Consider the following 25,249-nt stretch of genomic DNA (forward strand, 5'->3'; position numbering starts at 1 on the left):
AGTTCCCCTTTTCCATCCATGTGCAGATCATGCGTTCCTGGTCTCCATGCCACTTCACCACCACCACCGCGATGGATCATCCGCGCCAAGTACTAGTCGTTGCATTTGACCGGTGGTGGCATTTTCGTACCGCCCGCCCCACCCCCACACAAAAGATGCTGCCTCTCCAGAAATGCATGCGAGCCGCGTGTAGTATCTACTTTGCCGCCCGGCATGGTCTCCTTCATTCGTTTCAGCAGAGCAGCGGACGAAATGGAAACACACGGCCAGCGTGAGCAGAGCAGCGGACGCCCCGGCGCCGGCAGAATCCCAGGAGAGGGCAGACCGCCACAGCCGTCGCCGCGCACATACACTTCACCACCACCGCGCGTCTCCCCCTCGCCCGGCGCAGGCACACGACCGGAGAGAGTCAGAATTGCCATACCCAGGGGGCCCGGGGTCATAAGCTCGTCAATGGAGCCGCCTCCGCCGCCGCCGCCGCCGCGCGTCAGCTTCCGCCGTGGCAGGGTCGCCATGGCGCGGCGTCACGGCTGGCAGCTCCCCGGCGACACCCGGCAGGTCACAAAATTAAACTGTTACTTTTTGTTGATTTCTTGTGTTCTTTAGTCTTTGGTGCGATGGGCGATTCTAGCCTTGGTCCGTACAAGTGATTAGTATTGCTTCACCCTGGGCAGCTGATTCATATTGCTTCAGCCTAAGCCTGGTAGCAATATTCTAGCTAGTACTAATAAGATAGCCCAGATCAGCATGCATATCGACTATAAGGTGATTAGCTCCAAGACATTTTAAAGAATACTTCCTTGCCTCAATACTACTTAGTCCTCCTACGGTGTACTGTACTACTCTAGAACCAACCGGCTGACCGCAACTAGGGGAGTCACGACGGAGCGTGCGTGTAGACCCACGACCCACATGACAGCACAATCGGAAATGTTGACATGGACTACGGCGCAACACGCTCGATCGGAACAGCAGTGGCGCGAGGGTGGTTGATCACAACGGAGGTGGGAGATCCGCCGACCCATCCAAGTCCAACTATAGTTTGGAGCCTGCTATAAATTGTTTTTCACTTTCAAGTCCTTATTGGGTATTTTACCAATGAACACTCAACTTTGGATAAATGGTCCAAGGCTGATGAACTTCTTGGTAAATAACCAATTTCCCGCTTTTTTTTATACTTCCTATTTGCACTACCAACTTGCTTTAATTATTTCACCTGAGTTAAATTACAGGCTAGCTACGAACTTTGTAATCTCGAATGCAGAATTTTATTTTGGTTAATCCTTTGTGTGTTCTGTATCATGGCTAAGCACATCAGATTAAAAAAGGGTGCCTGTAATTAGCAAGTATTTCTGACCGACTTTCTACTTGCGACCTGAACTCTGTGAGGAAGAAGATGACGTGTTACACGACATTTGGTCTATACATCCGGTTCTGTCCAGCATATTTTATCTTTACTTAAAATCCAATTAGTAATAATAGCCCTGGTCCATGTACACAAATCTACCCTGCTCATCTTCATCTCATCATCTTGTCTCCATTTCCTTCAAGTCAAGAAGGTAGTTCATTAGATCAATCAAATAGGCAAAGGTTATATTCTTTGATCTTGCCCATTTACCCAAAGACCTGCAAAATCCCAGCAGGCGTGGTTATCTTGTGTAAAAAGTTAAGTATTCCACTTGCGAATGTGAAGCACTTCAGATGCTCATTAATTATGAAAATCCTCCATGGTTAGGAATCCTTAGATCACTTTCAGATTTGCATGGAGGTTTTGGCTTTGTTTTTATGTTCACTTTGGGGCCTCTTGGTTGGCTTTACATTTCCACCCATGCTGGTGCCACTGCAAGCTATTTTTTATCTTATCTCTTGTGGAAGGATGAGTTTGAAACCCTTTTTTTGCAGGTGACTGCTATAACGGGGTTCTTATGGATGTGTATGGCATTCTATGCTTTCTTGTCTCCATTTCTTTGGAAGGAGTTGTATCATGTCGCAGTCGGTGTTTATAGTTTTCTGGTAAGGTTCCACTATCTTTCTTTCATGCATGGACTGAATCCTGGATTATATTTCATTTGATATACATTTGGTATTGTCTTCTGTTTATCAGGCCTTATCTGTACTGATTCTGTACACTAGATGTACTGCTATTGATCCTGCTGACTCGGGCATCCTGATGACCGTCAATGGTGCACTAATCTATAAGTCAGAAGGTATGTCCTGATACCTAGTAAATTTGTCACTGATGTTTGAATACTAATACTACATGTTCTTTTGGTTAAAAGCAAACATAGACACTCAAGAAGAAGCTGGCAGTCCAGGATTGAGAACCAGCGAAGGAAACCAGAAGCATAAATCATGTTTAGGAGCTGGTTGTTCCTGTTGTGCTATTTTTGTGAAAGAGGATTGTCGCAAACAAGATGAAGCTTATCAGCAAGAAGATTATGGTGAGGTGGTACTCCCTTGCAACCTTTGCAACACAGAGGTACTTATTTCAGCTAGCTCCAACCCTAGTCTGCTAGCAAAATATATCAGAGTTCGGACTATTTTCCATGAAATGCTTGCATCCATTAATTCTAGTTTACCTATTTCTTGGGCGCATGTCTATTTTCCATGAACCAAGCGCTATAACTGATACTTATATTACAATAGATGTTAAACATGTCTGGCATCAGACGGATTATTGTTTATGTGTGTATTGACTTGAAACTTTGGTTCTGCATGCTACGTAATGCCTACTACCTTTGTTCCAGAATGTAAGAACATCTCATATCTTGGAACGGAGGTAGTAGTATTTAGACAGTTCAAAGACTTTTGGTAACCGACAATATACACTTCCTGTATCAAATTAGTTGCATCTGCCTTTCACGCATAGGCAGACATAGTTCATATGATGACATGGAGACAAAAATGTCCAAAAGCAAACCTGCCTGGTTAACATGGATGCAGTAGCTGGTACAAAAATTCTCACATTAAGGATTAAGGAAGGATGTATTCTTGAGATAATTGCTCAAATCATGTTTCTATTAAAAACAGGTCGGCCAGCAATCAGGAAAAGATGGGTGGATAAAAATATAAAATGCGTTAGAGATTATGTCTGCTGTAGTTAGTGTCCTCTACATTTGTTTGCTGCCTTGCTATTTATCTGTTTTTTGTGCTTCTGCAACATTAATAGAGTATGAGTACAGCATTTAACGTTTGCGTGTGGTAGAATCAGCTAATCTACCCGGTCTAGGACGGAGGTTATAGAGGAAGGAAGGAATTGTGTGCGTCCGGAGGCGAGAGCGTCGGCGACAGGGCGCTGTCGTGCGAGCGTGAGGGAGGCGGCTGCGGCTGAACAGAGGCGGCGGCGGCTGAACAGAGGCGGCGGCTAGGGTTGTAAGTCCGACTCCTTGAGGAGTCGGCAACAAATATATGTTTATTGCTTAATCTCAGAAATCCAATTACAACTCTTATTTATAATGGAAATAGATAATTGGGCTAAGCCCCTAACTAGGCCTGGCCGGTGGGCCTCCTCCGGCGGTAGACCAGGCCGGTCATAACATCTCTCCCCGCCTGCGCAAACAACTCGTCCTCGAGCTGGTAGTCTGGATAATGCTGCTGGAACTCATCACGCGGTTCCCAAGTCGCCTCTTCGGTCGGAAGTCCCTCCCATTGCACCAACAACTACCAAGCATCACGACGCAGCTGGGCGTGCAGCACCTTCGCCGGGTTGGGGAGCAAACGGCCATCTGCAGTCGGCGGAGGTGGTGGCGTGACGTCCGGCGGTGTGCCACGGTAGGGCTTGAGCAGCCCCACGTGGAAGACGTCGTGAATGCGCGCCCCGGCGGGCAGCTGAAGGTGATAGGCCAGGGTCCCAATACGCTCCAAGATGATGAAGGGCCCCGCATAGCGAGGACCAAGCTTGCGCTTCGCCCGTGGGTCCAGGGACTGGTGACCACACCCAGTCGCCCACCGCGTACTCCACCTCGCGGTGGCGGCCGTCATAGTAGTGCTTGGCGAGCTGCTGGGCCTGGACGAGACGCTGCCGTACCTCGGCGAGCATCTCGTCGCGGGTGCGGAGGTGCTCGCCTGCAGCCTCCGTCCGCGCCATCGCCGGGTCCACCGGCAGAATGGGTGGAGGTGGCCTGCCGTAGACCACCTCGAATGGCATGGCGCGCATGGCAGAGTGGTATGAAGTGTTGTAGCAGTACTCCGCCCATGCAAGCCAATCCACCCAAGCACGAGGGCGATCACCTGTAACACAACGCAAATACATGACGATCACCTTATTGACTATCTGGGACTAGCCGTCCGTCTGGGGGTGGAACGCCGTGCTGAACCGGAGTTTTACCCCCGCCATGCGGAAGAGGTCCCGCCAAACATGCCCCGTGAACACCGGGTCCCGATCACAGACGATCGACGAGGGGAACCCGTGGAGGCGGACGATGCCGTCGAAGAAGGCGCGGGCCACCGACGAGGCCGTGTATGGATGGCCGAGCGGGATGAAGTGGGCGTACTTGGAGAAGCGGTCGACCACCGTGTGGATGACGGACTTGCCCCCCACCTTAGGGAGGCCCTCGATGAAGTCCATGGAGATGTTGGCCCACACCTGCGAAGGCACATCGAGCGGCTGCAACACGCCGGCTGGTCGCAAAGTCTCCGTCTTGTTGCGCTGGTACGTCTCACACGAACGCACCCAGTCCTGGACCATGGCCCGATCACCAGGGACGTAGAAGTCGGCGCGGAGGCGGTGGAGGGTCTTTTGGACACCCTCATGACCCGTGGAGTGAGCCATCAGCAGCACCTGATGATGGAGGTCGCCGTGGTCGGGCACGAACACCCGGCGCCCATGGAGGAGGAGACCGTCGACGAGGCGCCATGGGTCGTCCAGCTCACCGGTGTCAAGCTGCTGCCGCAGAAGCTGGGCATCCGGCGCGGTCGTGGTAGCCTGACGGATGAGGTCGAAGAGGGCGAAGGAGGGTCGCGCGCGGATGCATAGCAGCCGCCCCTCCGAGGCGACCTCAGCAGTGTCAGGCTCGGCGTCACGGCGAGATAGGGCGTCGGCCACGGTGTTGAGGCGCCCAGGGTGGTACTCAACCGTGAAGTCGAAGCCAAAGAGCTTGCTGATCCACTGGTGCTGTGGCACCATCGACATCCGCTGGTCCAGGAGGAACTTAAAGCTGTAGTGGTCCGTGCGCACATGGAACGAGCGCCCCCATAGGTAGGGTCGCCAGTGGCGCACTGCCTGTACCAAGCCAATGAGTTCATGCTCGTACGCCGCAAGCTTGAGGTGACGTGCAGCGAACGGCCGGCTGAAGTAGGCGAGCGGCCCGTTGCCCTGGTGTAGGACGGCACCGAACCCCTCTCCCGAGGCATCGCAGTCGATGATAAATGGCCCGTCGAAGTCCGGCATCTGGAGCACGGGGCCCCCTTCATGGCCTCGAAGGCAGCGGTAGCCTCGTCGTCCCAAGCGAAGGCATCGCGCCGCAGCAGGCGCGTGAGCGGCGAGGCGATGAGGCCAAAATTCCGGATGAACTTCCGGTAGTACCCGACGAGGCCCAGGAACCCGCGTAGGGCGCGCAGTGAGTGCGGCGTCGGTCAGGCGGCGACGGCCGCCACCTTGTCCGCATCCATCGCCAGCCCGTCGGCGGAGATGACGTGGCCGAGGTAGGCCACCGAGGTCGTCCCGAACGAGCACTTCGAGCGCTTAAGGTGAAGACGATGCGCTCCAAGCTCGTTGAAGACGATGGTGATATGCTGGAGGTGCTCCGCCCATGATGTGCTGTAGATTAATATGTCATCAAAAAAGACTAGCACAAACTGGCGTAAGTATGGGCGGAGGACATCGTTCATCAGGGCCTGAAAGGTTGCTGGCGCGTTGGTGAGGCCGAAGGGCATCACCACGAACTCGAAGTGGCCATGATGGGTCCAGAACGCCGTCTTGGCGATGTCCTCCGGGTGCATGCGCACCTGATGATGGCCCGACCGGAGGTCGAGCTTCGTGAAGAACCGCGCCCCGTGGAGCTCGTCGAAAAGCTCTTCGACCACCGGGATCGGGAACTTGTCCTTGAGTGACAGGGCGTTCAGGGCGCGGTAGTCGATGCAGAAACGCCACGTGCCATCCGACTTGCGCACGAGCAGCACTGGCACCGAGAACGGTGACGTGGAGATCCTGATGATGCCCGCGGCAAGCATGAGCACGCACTGACGCTCCAGCTCGTCCTTCTGCAGCTGCGGGTAGCGGTACGGTCGCACCGCCACTGGTGTCGAACCCGGCAGGAGATGGATACGGTGGTCACACTCCCGTGGGGGCGGCAGGGCTTGCGGCTCCTCGAAGATGTCACCGTGCTGCTGCAGGAGGTGGGTCAGCAGGGGGTTCTCGGCGTCGTCGTCCCCGGAGACGAGCTAAAGCTGAGGGGCTGGAGCGGCGCCCCCGAGGCCCTCCCAACGGATGCGGCAGCCCTGGCGCCAGAACATCATCGTCAGGGCGTCGAAGTCCCACAGGATGGGACCGAGCGTCCGCAGAAAATCGACGCCAAAGATGAAGTCGATGCCGGCGCACGTGATGGTGAAGTGCTCATCGCCGATGGTGAGGGGCACATGCTGGGCCAAGCCGTGGCAGTGAAGGCGGTCAACATTGGCCACGGTCACGCGAAGGTGATCCCCACCCGTCGGCTGTAGAGCGAGGCGGCGCATGGTGGCGGCAGGCAGGAAGTTATGCGTGGAGCCCGTGTCCAACAATGCCACCAGGGTCTCGCCGTGGATCGTGACCGGTAGTAGCATCGTTCGCTCGTGGCGGATGCCGGCGAGCGCGTGCACGGAGACGACGAAAGCCTTGGCGGCCGCGGGAGTCAACTCGGCCGGCTCGGGTGGAGCCGTCACATCGGCTATCTCGGGTGTCGCGTCCGCCTCGTCCGCGTCGACTGTCTCCAGGTAGAAGAGGCGCGGGCACACGTGGCCGGGCGCGTAGGGCTCGTCGCAGTTGAAGCAGAGCCCAAGGCAGCGGCGTTCGACCTGCTCCGCCGGGGTAAGTCGGCGGAACGTGCGAGTAGCCGCTAGTGCGGGGCTTGCCGGCCCGGTCGGGGTGGAGCGGTTGGCGGCAGCGGTCGTAGGTGGAGGACGAGTGGTGCGTCCTCCACGGGCCGGGGGCGCCTGCTGAACCGCCTGGGCGCGACGCTCATAAGCGCGCGCGTAGTGCATCGCCGTCTGGAGGTCCTGCGGGGCCTGGAGTTCCACGTCCACACGGATGTGGTCGGGGAGGCCGCCAATGAAGAGCTCGGCGTGCTGCTGCCCTGTCACCCCAGGCGCGTGGCACGCGCGAGCCTGGAAGCGGTCGGCGAAGTCCTGCACCGTGGTGGTGAAGGCCAAATGCCCAAGTTCCGCCAAGCGACTGCCGCGAATCGGAGGACCGAAGCGTAGAAGGCAGAGCTCGCGGAAGCAGTCCCATGGGGGCATGCTGCCCTCGTCCTGCTGGAGGGAGTAGTACAATGTCTGGGCGGCGCCGCGGAGGTGGTACGAGGCGAGCCAAGTACGGTCCGAGGCGAGGGTGCGCTGCCCGCGGAAGAACTGCTCGCATTGGTTGAGCCAGTTGAGGGGGTCCTCTACGCCATCGTACGTGGCGAAGTCGAGCTTGGCGTAGCGTGAGGGGGTTGGTGCGGCGGTGCCCTGTCCGGGGTACTCCGTGCGGCAGGCGTAGGGCTCTGCAAAGCGCGAGTATGCCGGCTCCGGGAAGGAGGGCCTCGGAGGGTCCCCTGCGGTCGTGTAGACGGGAGGAGGCGCCGACACGGTCGGGTAGACGGGCGGGGCGCCGTTGCGGTCACCCAAGCCGGGAGCCGCGAGGGCGATGGCGGGAACGACACCTGCTGGATGGGTACGCCCTGGGGAAACGAGGCGGGCCCGGCGCTGGGGGCGACGAGGCTGGGGGCGACGAGGCCGGGGGCACGCCTTGGAAGGGCGGAAACGCCGACGCGGCCGAGTAGGCGGTGATGGCCGGTGGCTGCGGCTGCGTTGTCATCCCCTGGGTGCCGATCAGGTACAGGCGGATGCCTTGGACCGTGGTGGCGAGATCGCGGATGGCCGTCAAGATCTCCTGCTGCGAGAGGAGGGGAGCGACGTCGGAAGCCTCCGCCATGGATGCCGCGACTCCCGTGGAGGGCGGCGGTGCGGAAGTGGGCGGTTTGGGCGGTGAGGTGGTGGTGGTGGCTGGAGAAGATGACATGACCGAACGAGGACAATCTGATACCAAATTGGTAGAATCAGCTAATCTACCCCGTCTAGGACGGAGGTTATAGGGGAAGGAAGGGATTGTGTGCGTGCGGAGGCGAGAGCGCCGGCGGCAGGGCGCCGTCGTGCGAGCGTGAGGGAGGTGGCGGCGGCTGGACATAGGCGGCGGCTCGGGTTGTAAGTCCGACTCCTGAGGAGTCGGCAACAAATATATGTTTATTGCTTAATCTTAGAAATCCAATTACAACTCTTATTTATAATGGAAATAGATAATTGGGCTAAGCCCCTAACTAGGCCTGGCCGGTGGACCTCCTCCGGCGGTAGACCAGGCCGGTCATAACAGCGTGCTTCTATTTCTTTGGTGTATCGATATCCAGTGTCCTTTCTGTTTACGCAAATACATCCTCTTGATCCAAAGAATTGATTTTATTTGTTCTAAAATGCCTTTCCCTTTTTGTATTGATACAGGTGCTAAAAAATAGTAAACATTGTGGAAGCTGTGACAAGTGCGTTGATGGTTTTGATCATCATTGTCGTGTAGGTGTCCTATTGAAGCTTGTGTAGAATTTTGTCCCTTTTTACTCTAACTTAGTTCTTGGTGTGGGCTTTTCCATTCTTTGATTTGATACTTTTGATGCAGTGGATGAACAACTGTGTTGGAAGGAAAAACTACGCCACATTTTTTTGCCTTTTGTCTATGACACTTGGTTGGGTATGTAGAAATAATGATAATCATATGTTGACTCTGAATTTGATGTCTCGAAAGCATTCTCATGTTACTAATTGTATTTTTTCATTATGTATAAAGTTTGCAGTTGAGTGTGGGGTTGGCATAGCTGTGTTTGTCCGTTGCTTCACCGATAAAACAGCCATTGAAGACAAGATAGGGGAAAAGCTTGGTCATGGTATTTCAGGAGCACCCTTTGAAGTCATTGTGGTATGTTTAACCTTCTTGTTGATCTTGTTTTGAGGCATATCTCTGCAGTACTCTAGACTATTTTAACTTATCTAGCACAATCTTAACTCAATACATCCTTGACTTAAGGCCTTGGGTATAGCTCTTTCTGGGCTAGGTTTCTGTTTTGTGGGGCAGCTGTTCATCTTTCATATCTTATTAATCCGGAAGGTTGGTCACTTTGTCAGCCTTTGTCAAAATTGTACTTTCATTTTTACAAGGAATGGATTATGATATTGCATAGTTGCACCATTTTTCAGGGCATCACAACTTATGAGTATATGGTGGCAATGAGGGCTGAGAGTGAGAGTGAATCTCCTGGTCACAGCCTGTCATCTTCTTCCATGGGTTCTGCAGCGACTGCTTTCAGCGGGAGCTCACGACACTACAAAGGTGCATGGTGTCCATCAGGCATCCTCCTTGACCAGGTATGTTTTGCATTTTTTTTTTTTTTTTTAATGACAGCAGGTGAGCTGCTATTTCATTTCAATAGAGGGAAACAGGTACAGGAAGGGAAAGTCACAAAGCGTGACCCTCAAGAAACAACCAAATACATAGAGTTAACCCGGGTCGAAGGGTGCCCCGCCACTCTGAACGACTAGAGGGATAGGCGCACCCGACAGCCTCCATGTAGCTGCTTCATCCTTTAGGCGGCGTATGAACTCCGCAAAGGGTAACTCTTTCTTCTCGAAAATCCGCCTGTTACGCTCTTTCCAAATTTCCCAGCAGATGAGGTTTGAGACCGGAAAAATCATCTTCCGCTGAGACTTAGGTTGAGCGCCCACCATGCCCCTATACCATTGTTGTATAGATAACTCTTTGCCTATCCAGTTAACGGGTTGTATGGCGTCCAGCCCAAGGGTCGCTGCCATGTGTGTCCAGACTTTGATAGAGAATGGGCACTCAGTGAAGAGGTGAGAGGCAGTTTCTAGATTCCTCCGGCACAAGGGGCAGAAGTATTCGTTTTCCCATCCTCTTAGGAGTAGTTTGTCAGCCGTTAGGATCCGGTCCAACATGAGCATCCAAACAAAGAATTTGCACCGGGCCGGCGCCCATCCTTTCCAAATAAGCTTCTTGAAGTCCGTTTGGACAGCTCCTAAGAATTGCAGTCTGTATGCTGATCTCGCAGAGTAGGTAGGCTTAGATCCGAACCTCCAAGTGATGTCGTCTGGCTCATCGGATAAGTGAATTGACTCGATCAGCTGAGCTAAGCTGAAAAGCTGAGGCAGGTGTTGTACATCCAGATTGTGGCGCAGGTCTAGCAGCCATCTCTCATTATCCAAAGCCTCCTTAACGGTCCTGTTTTTCCTAATTGAAATTTTGTACACTGCCGGGGCAACCTCAGCTGGTATCTGACCCATCAACCATCTGTCAGACCAGAATAAGGCCTTTGATCCATCACCCACGGTGATCTGTGTTGCTGCTGCGAACAACGCTCTGTCCTTATTGGAAGCGGGTATCTTCATGTGCGTCCAAGGTTTGTTCGGATTCTTCCACTTCTGCCACATCCATCTCAACCTCAGCGCCGAGCCGAACGCCTTGATACAGTGTACCCCCAGTCCACCCAGTTCCTTTGGTCTGCAAACCTGTTTCCAGCTTACGCGGCATTTACCACCGCTGCACGTTGTGTCTCCAGCCCACAGCCAGGCCCTTCGTCGGCGATCAAATTCCTTTCGAACCCAGGCTGGCATATCATTAATCGTCATTAAGTAGACCGGCAGGGAGGAGAGAACAGAGTTTAGCATCTCGAGTCTTCCGGCTTTGCTCATCATTCTTGCTTTCCATGTGGCCAGATACTTGTCAACTTTGTCCAGAAGGGCTTGCCAGTCTGCCTTAGCTAGCTTCCTGACCGAGAGAGGCATGCCCAAGTACACGCAGGGAAAGTGTTTCACCGGGATGCCAATGGATTGTGCGAGAGCATCCGTGTCGATACCAGCGCAGCTGATAGGGGTTATAGAGCTCTTTGCCAGGTTGGTGAGCAGCCCAGTAGCACAGCCGAACCCAGCAAGTATATCACGCAACCCCTGAATATCTTGTATGGTAGGGTTGATGAAAAGCGCGACGTCGTCCGCATAGAGTGAGGCCCTGAAGGTGCATTTCATCCCTCTAAGCTTAGATAGGATTCCTGAATCGGAAGCCAGATCGAGTAGGCGATGTAGTGGCTCCATGGCAAGGTCAAACAGGAAAGGGGAGAGGGAATCGCCTTGTCTAAGGCCTCTATGATGCTCAATTGTGCGGCCCGGTGCTCCGTTGATGAGAACCCTGGAAGAGGCCGTTCTGAGGAGCAGCGCTATCCAGTTCCTCCATCTTAGAGGGAATCCTCTTGCCTGGAGCATGTCTAGAATGTATGTCCAAGACACAGTGTCAAAAGCTTTAGCAATATCTAACTTGAGGAGCAAGGCTGGCGTCTTGGCCTGATGATAGTGCTTGGCAAGATTCTGGACGTATAGGAAGTTGTCTTGAATACTTCTTCCGCTGATAAAAGCACTCTGACAAGGGGAGATCAGTTCGTTCATGCGTGGCTGCAGCCTGGCAGAGAGAATCTTGGAGACCAGCTTGGCAAAGACATGAATCAGGCTTATAGGCCTGTAATGTGACATCATGGTGGGCGCCTCGTTCTTGGGTAGCAGGACGTAGAAGGCGGTGTTGAGGCAGGTGAAGGAAGGATCATTGAGGTCATAGAACTTATTCAGAGCTCGAAGAAGATCGTCCTTCACCACACTCCAGGCAGTTTTGAAGAATCCCGCGGAAAACCCGTCCGGACCAGGTGCCTTGTCAGAAGGTGTGTCAAAAACTGCAGTTTTAAGCTCTTCAAGTGAAAAAGGAGCGTCTAGCTCGGATAGGTCGGGAACTGGGAGGCCAAGTTCGGACCAATTGAACCTCTGTGTGCAAGGCAAAGTTGTTCCGACAATATTGCTCATGTGCTCGAAAACGACTTCCTCAATTTCGACAGGCGAAGTGGCAATCCTGTCTTCAGTAACCAGAGATTGGATTCTGTTTTTCTGTTTTCTATGGGCTGCCCTTGAGTGGAAGAACTTAGTGTTGGCGTCGCCAAGCCTAAGCCATTTGATTCGCGCCCTTTGCCTGGCTTTGATGCGATTAATAACTGCCAGCCCCACTTGCCTCGCCTTGAGGCATGAACGCAGCTCTCTCTCAGGCACCGATAAATGCCGATCTTCTTGCGCCGCATCAAGCCGAAGAATAATCTCCTGTCCCACCAGCATTTGTTTCCTAATATCTCCAATGTAGTTCCTAGCCCAGCTCCTCAGGCATTTTGCCAGCCTCTTGAGTTTGTGGTCCAACACAGCGAAGCTGTTAGTTAGGTGGCATTGTTCATTCCAAGACTGTTGCACAACTTCTCTGTAACCTTGCATCAGTGGCCAGAAACTTTCGAAACGGAATCTAGGAGGGGTCTTGACGACAAAATCTTGCACCAAGAGTAGAGGACAGTGATCAGACATGGAGGATGCCTGTGGGAGCAGCTTAGCGGCTGGATGCATGTCGTCCCACTCGGAATTGCAGAATGCTCTATCCAAGCGCACTAAAGTTGGGTCATCTTGTTCGTTGCTCCATGTGAAGCGCCTCCCGACCAGCTTGATCTCTCTCAGATAACTTGCATCCACTGCGGCTTTGAATTTCCGCATCAAACTTCTATTCACCCTTGGCTTGTTCTTGTCTGCATCGTGAAGGATAAGATTGAAGTCTCCAATAATTACCCAAGCTCCGACGATTTGAGCGTGGATGGCCACCAGCTCATTAAGGAAGGCCAATTTCCGGGCATCATCCGATGGACCATAGACTGTTGTGAGATTGCAGACATGGCCAGAATGGCGGTCTGTGAACAAGGCCGTGATTGAGAATTCACGAATGTCGACATTGGTTACATGGAATCTGTCCAAAGACCAGAAAAGAAGCACACCCCCTCTAGTTCCAGAAGCAGGGAGCTCAGCAACGCCTTTGAGCGTTTGCCCTACAATATCAGATGCAATCTCGCTTGTTAAGGCACCAAGTTTAAACTCTTGCACGCATAAGATGGAGCATTTGGCTGTGGACACTAGATTCCTTACTACTGTACGCCTTGCGCGATCATTAAGCCCCCTCACGTTCCAGCTAAGTAATTTTAGTTGTGCTAACATAGTAACTGTTACGACAAGGACAGATTACAAGCCGGCGCAGCCGGTGAGGACAGACACATCCGTTTGGAAGAACAACACATACAAGCTGATGGAGCGCGCGCCGACTACAGGTATGGGCGTTGCCCCAGGTCAGCCAAACTACAGACACATGACGAGTCGTCGCCACGGCCCGTCCAAGCCAACTACCGGTAAAGGCGAGGACACCCGAGGACGACGCAGCTAGCGGATAGGTTGTACGATACATGGAAACTTGTACGACATCAAGGAGAACGCCTACACAGCCGTAGGTGTCTCCCTCAGCATCTCGTGCATGTCCTGGTCGGGAAGAACGAAGGCAGGCCTTGTTGCCACCTCAGCTAGAGCCGCCAGCCCCTGGATGTTCCCTTGGGTCAAGGGGTACTTGAACGCGTGCAGGTACTGAGTCTGAATGTCGTCGTTGAACTCCTCCTCACGCTGAATCAACCCCAGCTGCTTACAGGCAGAAGCCTGTGCCCGTCGCGAGGCGAGCATCGTGGAGGACTTGGTCGACGGCCTCTCGCTTCTACGGACAGCAGTGTCCATGCAGAGAATGTTCTTCGGTGCGACACGCTTCTTTTTGGGCCTGCTGTTGGTTGGAAAGCCCAACAGGGAAGGGGAGAGGAGGCCCAAGAATTTGCTCATGAGAGAAGTCTTTGGGTCGACATTTAGCTTCGCGATGCCTTCAGTCAGCTCTTCCATCATGCCCGGCCCACACAGCTTGGCGTCTCGGAGCGCACGGAGCGCGTTTGACTTGAGCGTGACCTCCCGCAGCAGATCATCATCGATGCCTTCAGAGGACGAAGACGAGGTCCTGGGTGCCGCCCTTGCTGGAGGTGTGGCGAAAATGTCCTGAAGTTGCCATCCTGGTGACTTTGGCTCGATTTCTTGCACAATCTTCTCCGGCGGTGCTGCACTCCACAGCTGATGCGAGTCAGGGACAGCAAGATCATGCTCCATCGCCCCAGGCCCGAAAACGATCTCCCCCTCAGGTGGACAAGCACCAGAGCCAATGGCCATCCCCGGGGCTGGTTCGTCGACCCAGCACGCCTGCCATTGACCCAAGGCCATCTGGGAAGGCACGAAGTCCCCCGAACGCTCGGTGAAGAAGCCTGCCCACTGCTCCGTGTCGAGGCGCTCCGGCGTGCCATGCAGCGGTGACCGCAAGTGTGGCGGCGACGAGGAAAGGCCGAAAGGCTGCTCGAGGCCGTCGGCCTGGACAATGTTGGTGGACCAGCAGTCCTCGAAGCCCGGCGCTGCCGAGAAGGGTGCTGCGCCCTCCCTGAGCTCCTCCCATGGGATCAGCGGCGATGGAGGAGCGGGAATGGATGCGGCGAAGAAGGCGAGATTGCCAGGGCTTGGGAAGCCACCGAGCAGCCCCCTCTCTGCGCTTGCGCCGCAGTCCATGACCATTGGTGACGGCGGCCTGGGGCTTGGGAGGCAAGCCCATGCCAACGGACCAGGGGGTGGGGAAGGGGTGCTGCCCCACGCCGCAGATCCTTCCGCCGTGCGAGACCTACTCCTGCGGCGACGGCACGGAGGGGAGGGAGCCTGGACCGCTTCCATCTGCAGCGCCGCCGCTTGGCCTGGCTCAGCACGCGGCGGAGACGAAGAGTGGGTCCTCCCCGACCCACGCAGCTCGACCGGCCCCGCACTCCTAGAACGGTGACGTCCAGAGTCGCCGCGCCGGCGCCGATCGGGGGATCGGCTGGGCCTCCTGTCATGCCGATCCTGTCGCTGGTGACGCCGCTCTGCGTCCCACCTTGAGCTGTCGCCGACGTCGCCTCCATCGCTTCCCCGCCGGTCGCCACGGCGAGAAGCACCACGCCTGCCGTCGCGGTCGCCATCTCTGTCATCATCGCGACGACGGCTGTGGCTTGACGGGCCAAGCCTGTCGCGTGTGGGCCTCGTCCGAGGGCCAGGCTTGCCGTCCTCCACACCGAAGAACCAGTCTTTGCGGTAGACTTGCGGCCACAGCACTCCCCGGCGGCGGCGGCTCTCATCAACCGAAGAACCAGTCTTTGCGTGTTTTGCATTTCCAAAGAGAAGGTTTCAGGTTCTGCATAACATGGTGACAAATAATGTGACCAGAATTTTGGAAAGCACCTTCACAAATCTTTGGTCATGTGCTGAAGATGAATTATGGCAATGCTCCTTTGCTCTCGCAACACATGCCCGCTGTATTATCAGCTAAGCATGTTTAGTAGGAGTGCCATTCCAAAGCATAGATTGTAATGAAATCAAGTTTCCAAACATGTCGAACATGACAAAATAATTAGTAAGTCAGAAAATGTAACGATTTAATGGAAGACATAAAATAGATATAGTCTGGATTATAAACTGATGAACGCCATGTTTACCGAAAGTATACCACTTGTAGAGGGCAATCTATTGTTGGAATAGCAACTAGTATTAACAGTGGGCCAAAGGCCAATACATGTACAAGGGTACAATATGCAGGGAAACCCCTCACACTATGGGAATATACAGTATAGGGGACTACAGGGGACTATACACCACTAACACCCCCCCTCAAACTCATGGTGGATCAACAACACTGAGTTTGGAGAGAAAGAACCCATGCGCTGTGCTCTGGTCTGGGCCTTCGTGAAGAAGTCAGCAAGCTGTAGCTCAGAAGGCACATAATGAGGGGCCACAACCTGTTCATGCACAGCATGACGCACGTAGAAGGCATCAACACCTATGTGTTTGGTGAGCTCGTGCTTCACCGGGTCACGCGCAATGCTGATGGCACCAGTACTATCCGATAAGAGAGGAGTCGGGGCATCAGCAGAAACACCAAAATCCGCAAGTAACCAGCGTAACCAAGTCACCTCAGCCATCAAGAGAGCCATCGCTCGAAACTCAGCCTCGACACTGGAACGAGTGACTGCAACCTGCTTCTTGGTCTTCCAAGCAATGAGGGAGTCACCAAGAAAGACACAGTAGGCAGAAAGAGACTTGCGATCCTCCGGATCGCTAGCATAAGTAGCATCTGAGTAGGTCTAGAGCTGTAAGGAGCTGGAGCGAGGAAAGAAAAGGCGACGGGAGATAGTGCCACGAAGATAGCGGAGGACACGAAGAAGATGACCATAGTGGACACTTGTGGGAGCAGCCATGAACTGACTCAGAATGTGGACCGGATATGAGATGTCAGGACGGGTGACAGCAAGATAGACCAGGCTCCCAACCAGGTGACGATAGCAAGTTGGGTCCGGAAGAGGATCACCATGCGGAGATGGATGTTGAGCTCCATAGGAGTCTCGACAGTGCGCTCATCACCAAGAGCAGCACGAGTGAGAAGGTCCTGAATATACTTCTCCTGGGAGATATAGAATCCATCGGAGGTAGAGGAAACCTCAAGCCCAAGAAAGTAGCGGAGAGGACCAAGATCAGTCATGAGAAACTGATCACGGAGACGGGCGTTAACAAAGGCAATATACTCAGGTTCGTCACCTGTGATGATCATGTCATCAACATAGAGAAGAAGAAGAGTCCGACCACGAGACGATGTGTGGACAAAGAGCGCAGGGTCATGTGCGCTAGGGACAAAACCAGCAGATGTCACCACAGAGGCGAAACGCTGAAACCAGGCGCGAGGGGCTTGCTTAAGGCCATAGAGAGAGCGCCGGAGACGACATACCATGCCATCGGGAGTAGAATAGCCAGGAGGTGGCTGCATGTAGACCTCCTCGTTCAGCTCACCGTTAAGAAAAGCATTCTGCACATCAAGCTAAGAGACAGACCATCGACGAACAGAAGCAACATCAAGGAGAGTACGAACAGTGGTCATGTGAGCCACTGGAGCAAAGGTCTAATCATAGTCGCGGCCATGCTCCTGCTGAAAGCCGCGAGCCACAAGACGAGCCTTGTAGCGCTGAAGGGAACCATCAGAGCGAGTCTTGAACTTATAGACCCACTTGCAGGTGATGGGACGAACAGAGGAAAGAGGGGTGACAACATCCTAGGTGCCCGTACGCTCGAGAGCAGCAATCTCCTCAGCCATCGCTAGCTGCCATTCGAGATGAGTAACAGCATCCCGATAAGAAGTCGGCTCAAGGACTGCAGAGAGGCCGTAGTGAGTGGGAGAATAGCGATCAGGAGGAGGAGGCCGAGCACGAAGATGATGAGTTGTCTCAGACGGAGAGGGCATCGCACCTGAGGTGGAGGGAAGATCAGAAGGAGCATCATCATCCTCACGTGAACGACGGGAGTAGTGAAAAGGGTAGGGAGGAACCGCCGTAGGCGAGGAAGGGGACATGGGAGAGGAAGATGTGGAGAGTGGAGAAGGTGGTGAGGTAGGAGAGGGGGGTCTGGTGGGCGAAGGAGGAGATGGTGGTGAGAGACTCGGTGGTGTAGGGACCTGAGGCATAGGAGGAGGTGAGTCAGGGAACATGAGAAAAGAGATATCATCCACCGAGAAGGAAGAAGAGGCGGGACGCGGGTAGAAAGGACGGGACTCATCAAAGGTGACATCCCGAGATATGCGCATCCGACGAGCAATAGGATCCCAACACTTATATCCCTTATGCTCAGGGCTGTAGCCAAGGAAGACACACTCAACAGATTGAGCAGTCAGCTTGGTGCGCTCGCGGGGAGCAAGGAGAACATAGCAAACGCAACCAAAAAGACGAAGGGTCGAGTAATCAAGAGTGTGACCAGTAAGACGCTCAAGAGGAATACCACCCTGCAAGGATGTGGAGGGCTGAAGGTTGATGAGATAGGTGGAAATAGACACAGCCTCAGCCCAGAAGTGAGGAGGAAGAGAGGCAGCGATCATCATCGCACGGGCCGTCTCAAGAAGGTGGCGATGCTTGCGCTCAGCCACGCCATTTTGGGCATGGGCGCCAGGGCAGGAAAATTGGGCAAGAGTACCCTGCTCAGCAAGAAAACCACGCAACAGCTGAGAGATATACTCACCGGCAGAATCAGCCCGAAAGACACGTATAGGCGTGGAAAACTGAGTATGGACCATGGCAGCAAAACGCTTATATATCGAGAGAACCTCGCTGCGAGAAGTCATAAAATAAATCCAAGTGTGGCGAGAGAAGTCATCGATAAAAAGAACATAGTAGCGGTGGCCCCCTTTGGAAGCAAAAGGAGCCGAACCCCATACATCAGAATGGACCAAATCAAACGGACGGTGAGATACAGACGCACTAGTAGGATAAGGTAACTGATTCTGTTTACCAAGCCTACAACCCTGACAACCCTGAAGCGAGACATCTCCTGAGATAGGCCCTAGAAGACCTCGACGAAGTAAAGATGACAACCGAGAACCACAAAGATGTCCAAGACGATGGTGCCACTGCTGAAAGGAGGCGGTGGTGGAAGCAGCAAGCACACATGGAGCGGTCGATGAAGTGGTGGAAGAAGGAACATGAAGCCAGTCAAGCTCCCAAAGTCCCTGGGAGTCACGGCACCGAGGGCCAGCCCCAACCAGGGCCCGAGTGTGAGTGTCCTGAACAGAACAAGAATCAACATCAAGAATGACCCGCAACCAGAATCAGTGAGATGAGAAGCGGAAAACAAATTCATGGTAAGACGGGGAACATGAGAAACATCAGGAACGGAAAAGGAGGAAGTAGAAAGAGTGCCACGACTAGCAACAGGGAGAGAAGTACCATCGGCAGTAAGAACACTAACAGGAAGAGAAAGAGATCGAAGAGAAGAAAGAGAGGAAGAATCAGGAGACATGTGAAAAGAAGCTCCAGAATCCAGAACCCACGAAGATGTACCTGATTATGGAGAGGAAGCAGCCGCGGAGGCAGCAGTACCCGTCGAAGCAGAGCCGGAGTAGGCAAGGAGACGCTGAAGTCTCAATATATCCTGCTCAGTGAAGCCGGTGGTGACAGGCGCTGAAGGTGGAGCACGAGGAGGCACACCCCGCTGCTTCTGGTAGCAGTCAGACTCAAGGTGACCAGACCTCCTGACAGTGAGTGCAGAACCGAGGAGGGCGAGAGCGACCCCCACCGCGAGAAGGGCGGGCTCCTCCAGAAGTAGCAGACACTCGTGTAGGAAGAAGTGGCGGTGCAGGAGCAGTGGGAACTCGAGCAGCAAGAACAGAGGGTGTCCCAAGAAGTCCAGCACCACGCAGACGAGTCTCCTCAGCACGAAGCTCAGTCAACACCTCTGAGATAGGAACACGGCCTCAAGCAAACAACTGAGCACGACGAGGCTCAAACTCTGGACGAAGTCGAGACAAGAACTCATGGATCCTCTGGAAGTCCATATCCGAACGTACTGTCCGGCAACACTGGCAAGTAGCACTGCGAAGGGAATCAAGCTGGCGCCAGATCGCCGCACTCTGGGTGTAGAACTCATCAACAGTAGAGTCACCCTGCTGAAGATCATGCTCTTGACGCAACACAGACAAGTACAGAGAATCCCCAAAAGGCTGATAGCACTGACGAAGGTGAGACCACATCTCAGCAACAGTGGCGAGGCCCATGAACTCAGAAGCAAACTGTGGCTGAACACTCTGAGAAAGAACGGCAGCAGCCCTGACATCCTCATCACACCACTCAGTAAAGGTAGCCAAACTGTCAGGGTAAGAGCCAAGAGCCTCTGAATAAGCAAGCAAGTACCTCCTCCTCACATGCCTCAACAGCAGTAACCTCGGAAGACTTGGCTGCATCCCGATCAGTCTGAGTAGCATCCGCAGCAAGAGCCTGTGGCACGGACGGCGGAGTAGGAGGCACAGGAGCAGTGGGGTGCGGCGGACAAGAGACCTCGCCAGTAAGAACACCCCACAGCCGAAGACCACACATGTGAATGCGCATAAAGGCAGCAAACTCTCCATAGTTGGGACCATCAAAGATTACTAGGCACCGACTGACATATCCAGACGAAGACGACGCCATTTTTTTTGGGTAGCCAGACAGAATCACACTGCTGGCACGTAAGGCGCTGATGAGGGCCGACCAGAGGCCGATGCAGGCCAGAGGAGGCCAGCAGCGGGCGGATCCGGGCTGGAGTGGCCGGAGTAGGACCGGCGGCTGGCGGATCTGGGCGGGAACGGGCGCATCGGGCCCGGCAGCAGCCGACTGCGGGCGGGAACGACCGGCTCTGGCCGGCAGCGGGCGGATCCGGGCTGGCAGCGGCCGGCTGCGGGCGGGTGCGGCTGGCTCCAAGCGAGGACGACCGGAGTAGGGCCGGCAGCGGGCGGCTGCGGGCGGAGATGGCCGGATCAGTGCCTGCCTCGGGCAGAAACGGGGCAGCAGCGGGCGGCAGCGGCCCGGAGAAGCCGGAGATGACCGGAGATGCGGAAGATAGTGGAGCAGCGGCGGCCGGAATAAACGTAGGCGGCGGCGCGGATCAAGCACGGAGTTGCAGCGTGCAAAGAGCTAAACCTAAAGCTCTGATACCATGTTGGAATAGCAACTAGTATTCGCAGTGGGCCAAAGGCCAGTACATGTAAAGGGTACAATATGCAGGGAAACCCCTCACACTATGGGAATATACAGTATAGGGGACTACAGGGGACTATACACCACTAACATCTATCAATACATGTCACTAATAAGTGGAAATCTCTAGCACCAGCCTTGACGGACATACATTTGAAATTCGTTAACCTGCTTGTAATAAATTTAGAAATTGAACTGCATAATTGTTTTATCAACTAATTACAAGAAATTTGCAATCTAGAATCACAAAACATAAGCATCAGATATGAGGCGTTCACCTCTGGTGCTTTCCCACCTTTTTTCCATGTAGATCACACCACAACTTCCTAGAATACAGCAATGGAATTTATTAAATACGCCATATTTAATTCAGGAAGTTTAGTAGCAGCCAAGAGAGTGAGAGCGATAGAGTGATAGAACCCACCTGTAGTCGAAGACGGAACAGCTCTGTGATAGGGCAGCCGGACCTGATCCTGGAGCCGAGGTTGATGAGACCAAGCAGCACCCCAACCTGAAATCCAAAAACAGAGAGCAAATTAGAATTTCGGGATGTAACTAAATGGAAATATTAGAGGAATATGTTCAAGAGAGAGGAGGATTCAACTTCAAGAGACAGTAGTAGCATTAACTCGTGGACCGTGGTTGCTGGCGGCGTGCTGGATGAAGGGGACCTAGGCAAGAAGAAGCAAGGAGCTTGTGTTGTGCGTGTGTGCCTTGTGTTCCCTCCGCCAGATAAGCCGCTCACGCCGGACAACGAGGAGGTGTGGCCTCGATGACCGTGCATGTCGGCCATCGCGGCGGCTGTGCAGGAGGCGTCGGCGCCGATGGAGGACTGAGACTGCGAGGAGCTTCGATTGGTCACTGCCTCTTGCCGTGATCACGGGTGTGTCAGCCTACTCAATTCGGAGGCCTAGGGGTGCTCAACCTGAAGCTCTTCGGCATGGCCCTGCGTTGCTGGTGGCCATGGCTGAGATGGTCGGAGGAGCCACGCACGTGGTCGCTTGTTCCTGCTAGCGACGACCGTGACTCCATGAACCTGTTCGAGGCTGGCGTGTCCATCCGCCTGGGTGACGGCATGCGGGCGAAATTCTGGACAGACAATTGGCTTGCTGGCGGCTTGCTTTGGTGCCAATCCTCTACTCTTATGTCCGTGACTCAGGGCTCACAGTGGCGGCGGTGCTCCTGAACAGGAGATGGGTCAGAGGTATCTTCGGAGATGTTTAACGGCGGATAATCTTGAGAGGCGAGGCTGGCCTCATAACCCTGTCTGTGCTCTCTGCCAATCAGCCAGGGAGAACTGTACCCACTGTCGGTTCACACATCAGGTGTGGCATAGGTTCAGGGATTGGTCCAAAGCCGACTTCCCCATTATTTTCGCGATCGTGCCAAGTCTAAATAATCAACCGCCTAATTTATCGTGGCTCACGCTTGTTAAACTCTTTATTGGATCCCGAAAAAAACTCTTTTATCAGAGTTTTACTGAACCTAGTAAGGGAAGTTTCTAGACATGTTTTTGGCATATGCAACAGAACATTGTTGCTAGATGTTTTACATTTTACATTTTCACCTATTTCTCGGGATTTATCTTATGAAAGTTTCTTCTACATCACATAACTTTACTTGGCAAACTTACACCATCATATATTTGAAACTTCCAAATTTTTCTTCATGACTGTCTTATACTGCATTTCACTTTCAAGGCATTATGCAATGTGTCTATATCAGTAAAAGAAACACACATATTTGTTTCATTTTTAATTTGAATCTTATCTACCTATATTTGATCTTGTCCGCATCACATCGCAGGATGAAATTACTCCGTACTTGGGACCTGAGAGATTGCGCTCTACTGTTGATCCTGACCTGGTGGAAAGAACCAGACATGCTAAGCGCCAAGTTGGTATTAACCCATGGAAGCTTGCAAAGCTGGATTCCAATGAGGCCATGAAGGCAGCAGCCAAACACAAGGCCTCTTCATCCATACTGAACCCGATCAGTAGAGTGTAATCTACAATTGGAATGTCATGATTAGTATTAGATTGAGAATTTAGTCGGTGAGGTCTTATCTTGCTCTGCTCAGTGATTGGATAAAAATACTCGATGTTGCAATATGGGGACAAACTAAAACATCAGATTTTCTAGTGCTTGTGTGGAGTTTGAGTTGCTGTTGTTCTCTACATTAAAAACATCTGCAGGTTGACCAGCAATGAGAAGGCACAATGCTCGCAAAGGTGACCCAGATATAAAGCGGCAGTGAGCCACTTTTTCACAGTATCCACATAGAACTGCACCACCAGTCAAATGGAGGATTAAGAAAACTGATTTAGGGAACGAAAACCTGGCAGTTAGATCAAGTGAACTGTTACAAACAAAAGAAAGAATTTTAATTAATTTTAAGCATACCTGATCACCAAGTTGTAAAGTGTGGAGATCAAGGAGAGTTGAGAGCTGATGGGAAAGGTTGGTTATTAGAGTAGTTAGGACAGGTCCTATATCACAAGTCGATGGATGTTTGGTTGCTTGTAGTATTTTTTAACAGCCAATAGTGCATCCTTCTACTAATTAGTAATTTTGCAAAAAATCTTTTCACTGGTGATATATTTCTGTTTAAGCTTAATACATTGAGTAGTTATATGGTTCTTGCACCTGTGGTTTGGTAGCTGACGAAACTTCATTTTTTTTCTTTTCTTTTGCAAATGTGAAAATAGAGAACTATATGCCTGCTAGTATATCCTTCTACAAAGTAGCCCTTTTTTTTGGAAAATAATTCTTTTCATTGGTGATATATTTATTACATTAATATGGACCGGAGGGAGTACACGCTATAACTTCCTATACCACAAGCTTATTACATCAGATGACACATTTCTTACAACAGAAGTTTTTTTTGGATTGGATAGAGAAATACTACTCCCTCCATTCAGTAATGTAAGACTGTTTAGATATTTTAAAGTGGACTAGATACTAACCAAAATGAGTAAATCTACACACCAAAAGTAGACTAGATATGAAACAAAATGAGTGAATCTACAAAACGCTAAAAAGTCTTATATTAGTGAATAAAGGGAGTATTGCAATCTTCTGGTTTTCTTAGCATTCTGATGCAAAATGGTATAGCCGTATAAGGTCTTTAGTTTCTGTTATATAAATGGACATTTTCCAGTTGAGAGTTGTTTTGGTGATGGGGAGTTGTTTGAGAACTACGAAGTACTCATGGTGCTAGGTACATACAGAACATATGCTGGAGTTACCGCGGTATAAAAGTTCGATCACTAATTTTCTTTGTGCTTTTTTAAGTGTACAGGTACAATGCTAAATTGATGGAAAGTATATATGCCTATACTGAGGTTTTTTATAGATGCCTATACTAGTTAATGACTCAGCAAACACTTTATCTACACTTTACTTCACATGAATAGCTCGTGGTATGAGCTTGTGGTATATACTAGTTAATGGCTCAGTAAGACTACTCATGGTCACACTTTCTATTTGGCCAAGGGGATCCATTATCATTGGATGGATAATCCATATCTTACACTATACTAGTTGAATACCCGTGCGTTGCAACGGAATAAAAATATGTTCTGTAAAAGCATGGACCTAAATTGGAACATAATAATAATATGACATGTAAAAGCATGAATTTAATTGGTACATCTTATAGTTTCTCCCATCTAGCTCTCTGTTTCCCCTTTTAATCCTCTATATTGAGTCTCCTGGCTATTGACTCTACGTTTGGCTAAGTTGTTATACTCAGCTCTTGCATCATATTTTTCTTATTTTAACTTCATCGTACAATATTGTCTCAGTACCACTTCTTTCTCCGATTTCGAGTACCTTTCATAGAATAACTTCTCTGACCTGTAACCTTCCATAGAACTGATTTCTTTCAAAAAGTATTCTGGGTGCCAATTGTTTGTTATTTGAGCCAATCACGTAGATGTTTTCAAACATGTAATTGATGATCTTTATTACCACCTTCTCAATGGTGTAGTTGCTAATAGTATACGATTGTTTTATTCAAACTGTTACAAGCGAGTACTGAATTTTTTTACATATATCTCTGTAGACACACAGTAATGCAAGCATAATCTAGATTTTGGATAAGAGTTACTACTTCAGAAAGCTGAACTTTTTAAAAGTTGCAAGGAATCAAACACATCATTAAAAAATATTACTCCCTCCGATCCATGATAAGTGTCGTGGTTTTCGTTCAAATTAAAAATAAAACCATGACACTTGTTATGGATTGGATGGAGTATTTTATTCTAAAGATCAGTTTCTGTACATGAAGCTATTTAATCAAGAACAGTTGAAAAGGTCACAGAAAATTTTGTCATCACCTGAAAGGTCAGGATCATATCACTTTTCTCAGCCTGGCATATGTATCACCATTTTGCGTTGAAGCATGGGATAAAAATGTTGCTATCGACACACAACATAGTGAAATATTAGTACCCTTAGATGTTTTAAAAAAGTACAGCACTATCATTTGGGTGCTACAGATCTTCACAATCATAGTTAACAAAAATCAA

General features: G+C 51.7%; 1 protein-coding gene across 1 annotated transcript; it reads left to right on the forward strand.

The window, feature by feature from the left end:
• The first annotated feature begins 1,912 nt into the window (after positions 1-1,912).
• Positions 1,913-24,862, forward strand: LOC127300150 (protein S-acyltransferase 21). The gene is made up of 9 exons (XM_051330227.2): positions 1,913-2,013; positions 2,105-2,207; positions 2,280-2,479; positions 8,668-8,736; positions 8,840-8,911; positions 9,008-9,136; positions 9,245-9,325; positions 9,415-9,582; positions 22,521-24,862. Exons 1-9 carry the CDS (start codon positions 1,930-1,932, stop codon positions 22,719-22,721), a joined length of 1,107 nt encoding a protein of 368 aa, XP_051186187.2. The 5' UTR covers positions 1,913-1,929; the 3' UTR covers positions 22,722-24,862.
• The last annotated feature ends 387 nt before the right edge of the window (positions 24,863-25,249 follow it).

Source organism: Lolium perenne, chromosome 5 (assembly GCF_019359855.2).
Source record: "Lolium perenne isolate Kyuss_39 chromosome 5, Kyuss_2.0, whole genome shotgun sequence".
Taxonomy (NCBI): domain Eukaryota; kingdom Viridiplantae; phylum Streptophyta; class Magnoliopsida; order Poales; family Poaceae; genus Lolium; species Lolium perenne.

What these genes read in the sequence shown, in the direction of transcription:
- LOC127300150 (XM_051330227.2), top strand. Translation starts at nt 1,930, where the DNA reads ATGTGTATGGCATTCTATGCTTTCTTGTCTCCATTTCTTTGGAAGGAG. An exon ending in TGTCTATGACACTTGGTTGG is followed by an intron (nt 8,912 to 9,007) that starts GTATGTAGAAAT and finishes TTATGTATAAAG; the next exon opens with TTTGCAGTTGAGTGTGGGGT. An exon ending in ATATCTTATTAATCCGGAAG is followed by an intron (nt 9,326 to 9,414) that starts GTTGGTCACTTT and finishes ACCATTTTTCAG; the next exon opens with GGCATCACAACTTATGAGTA.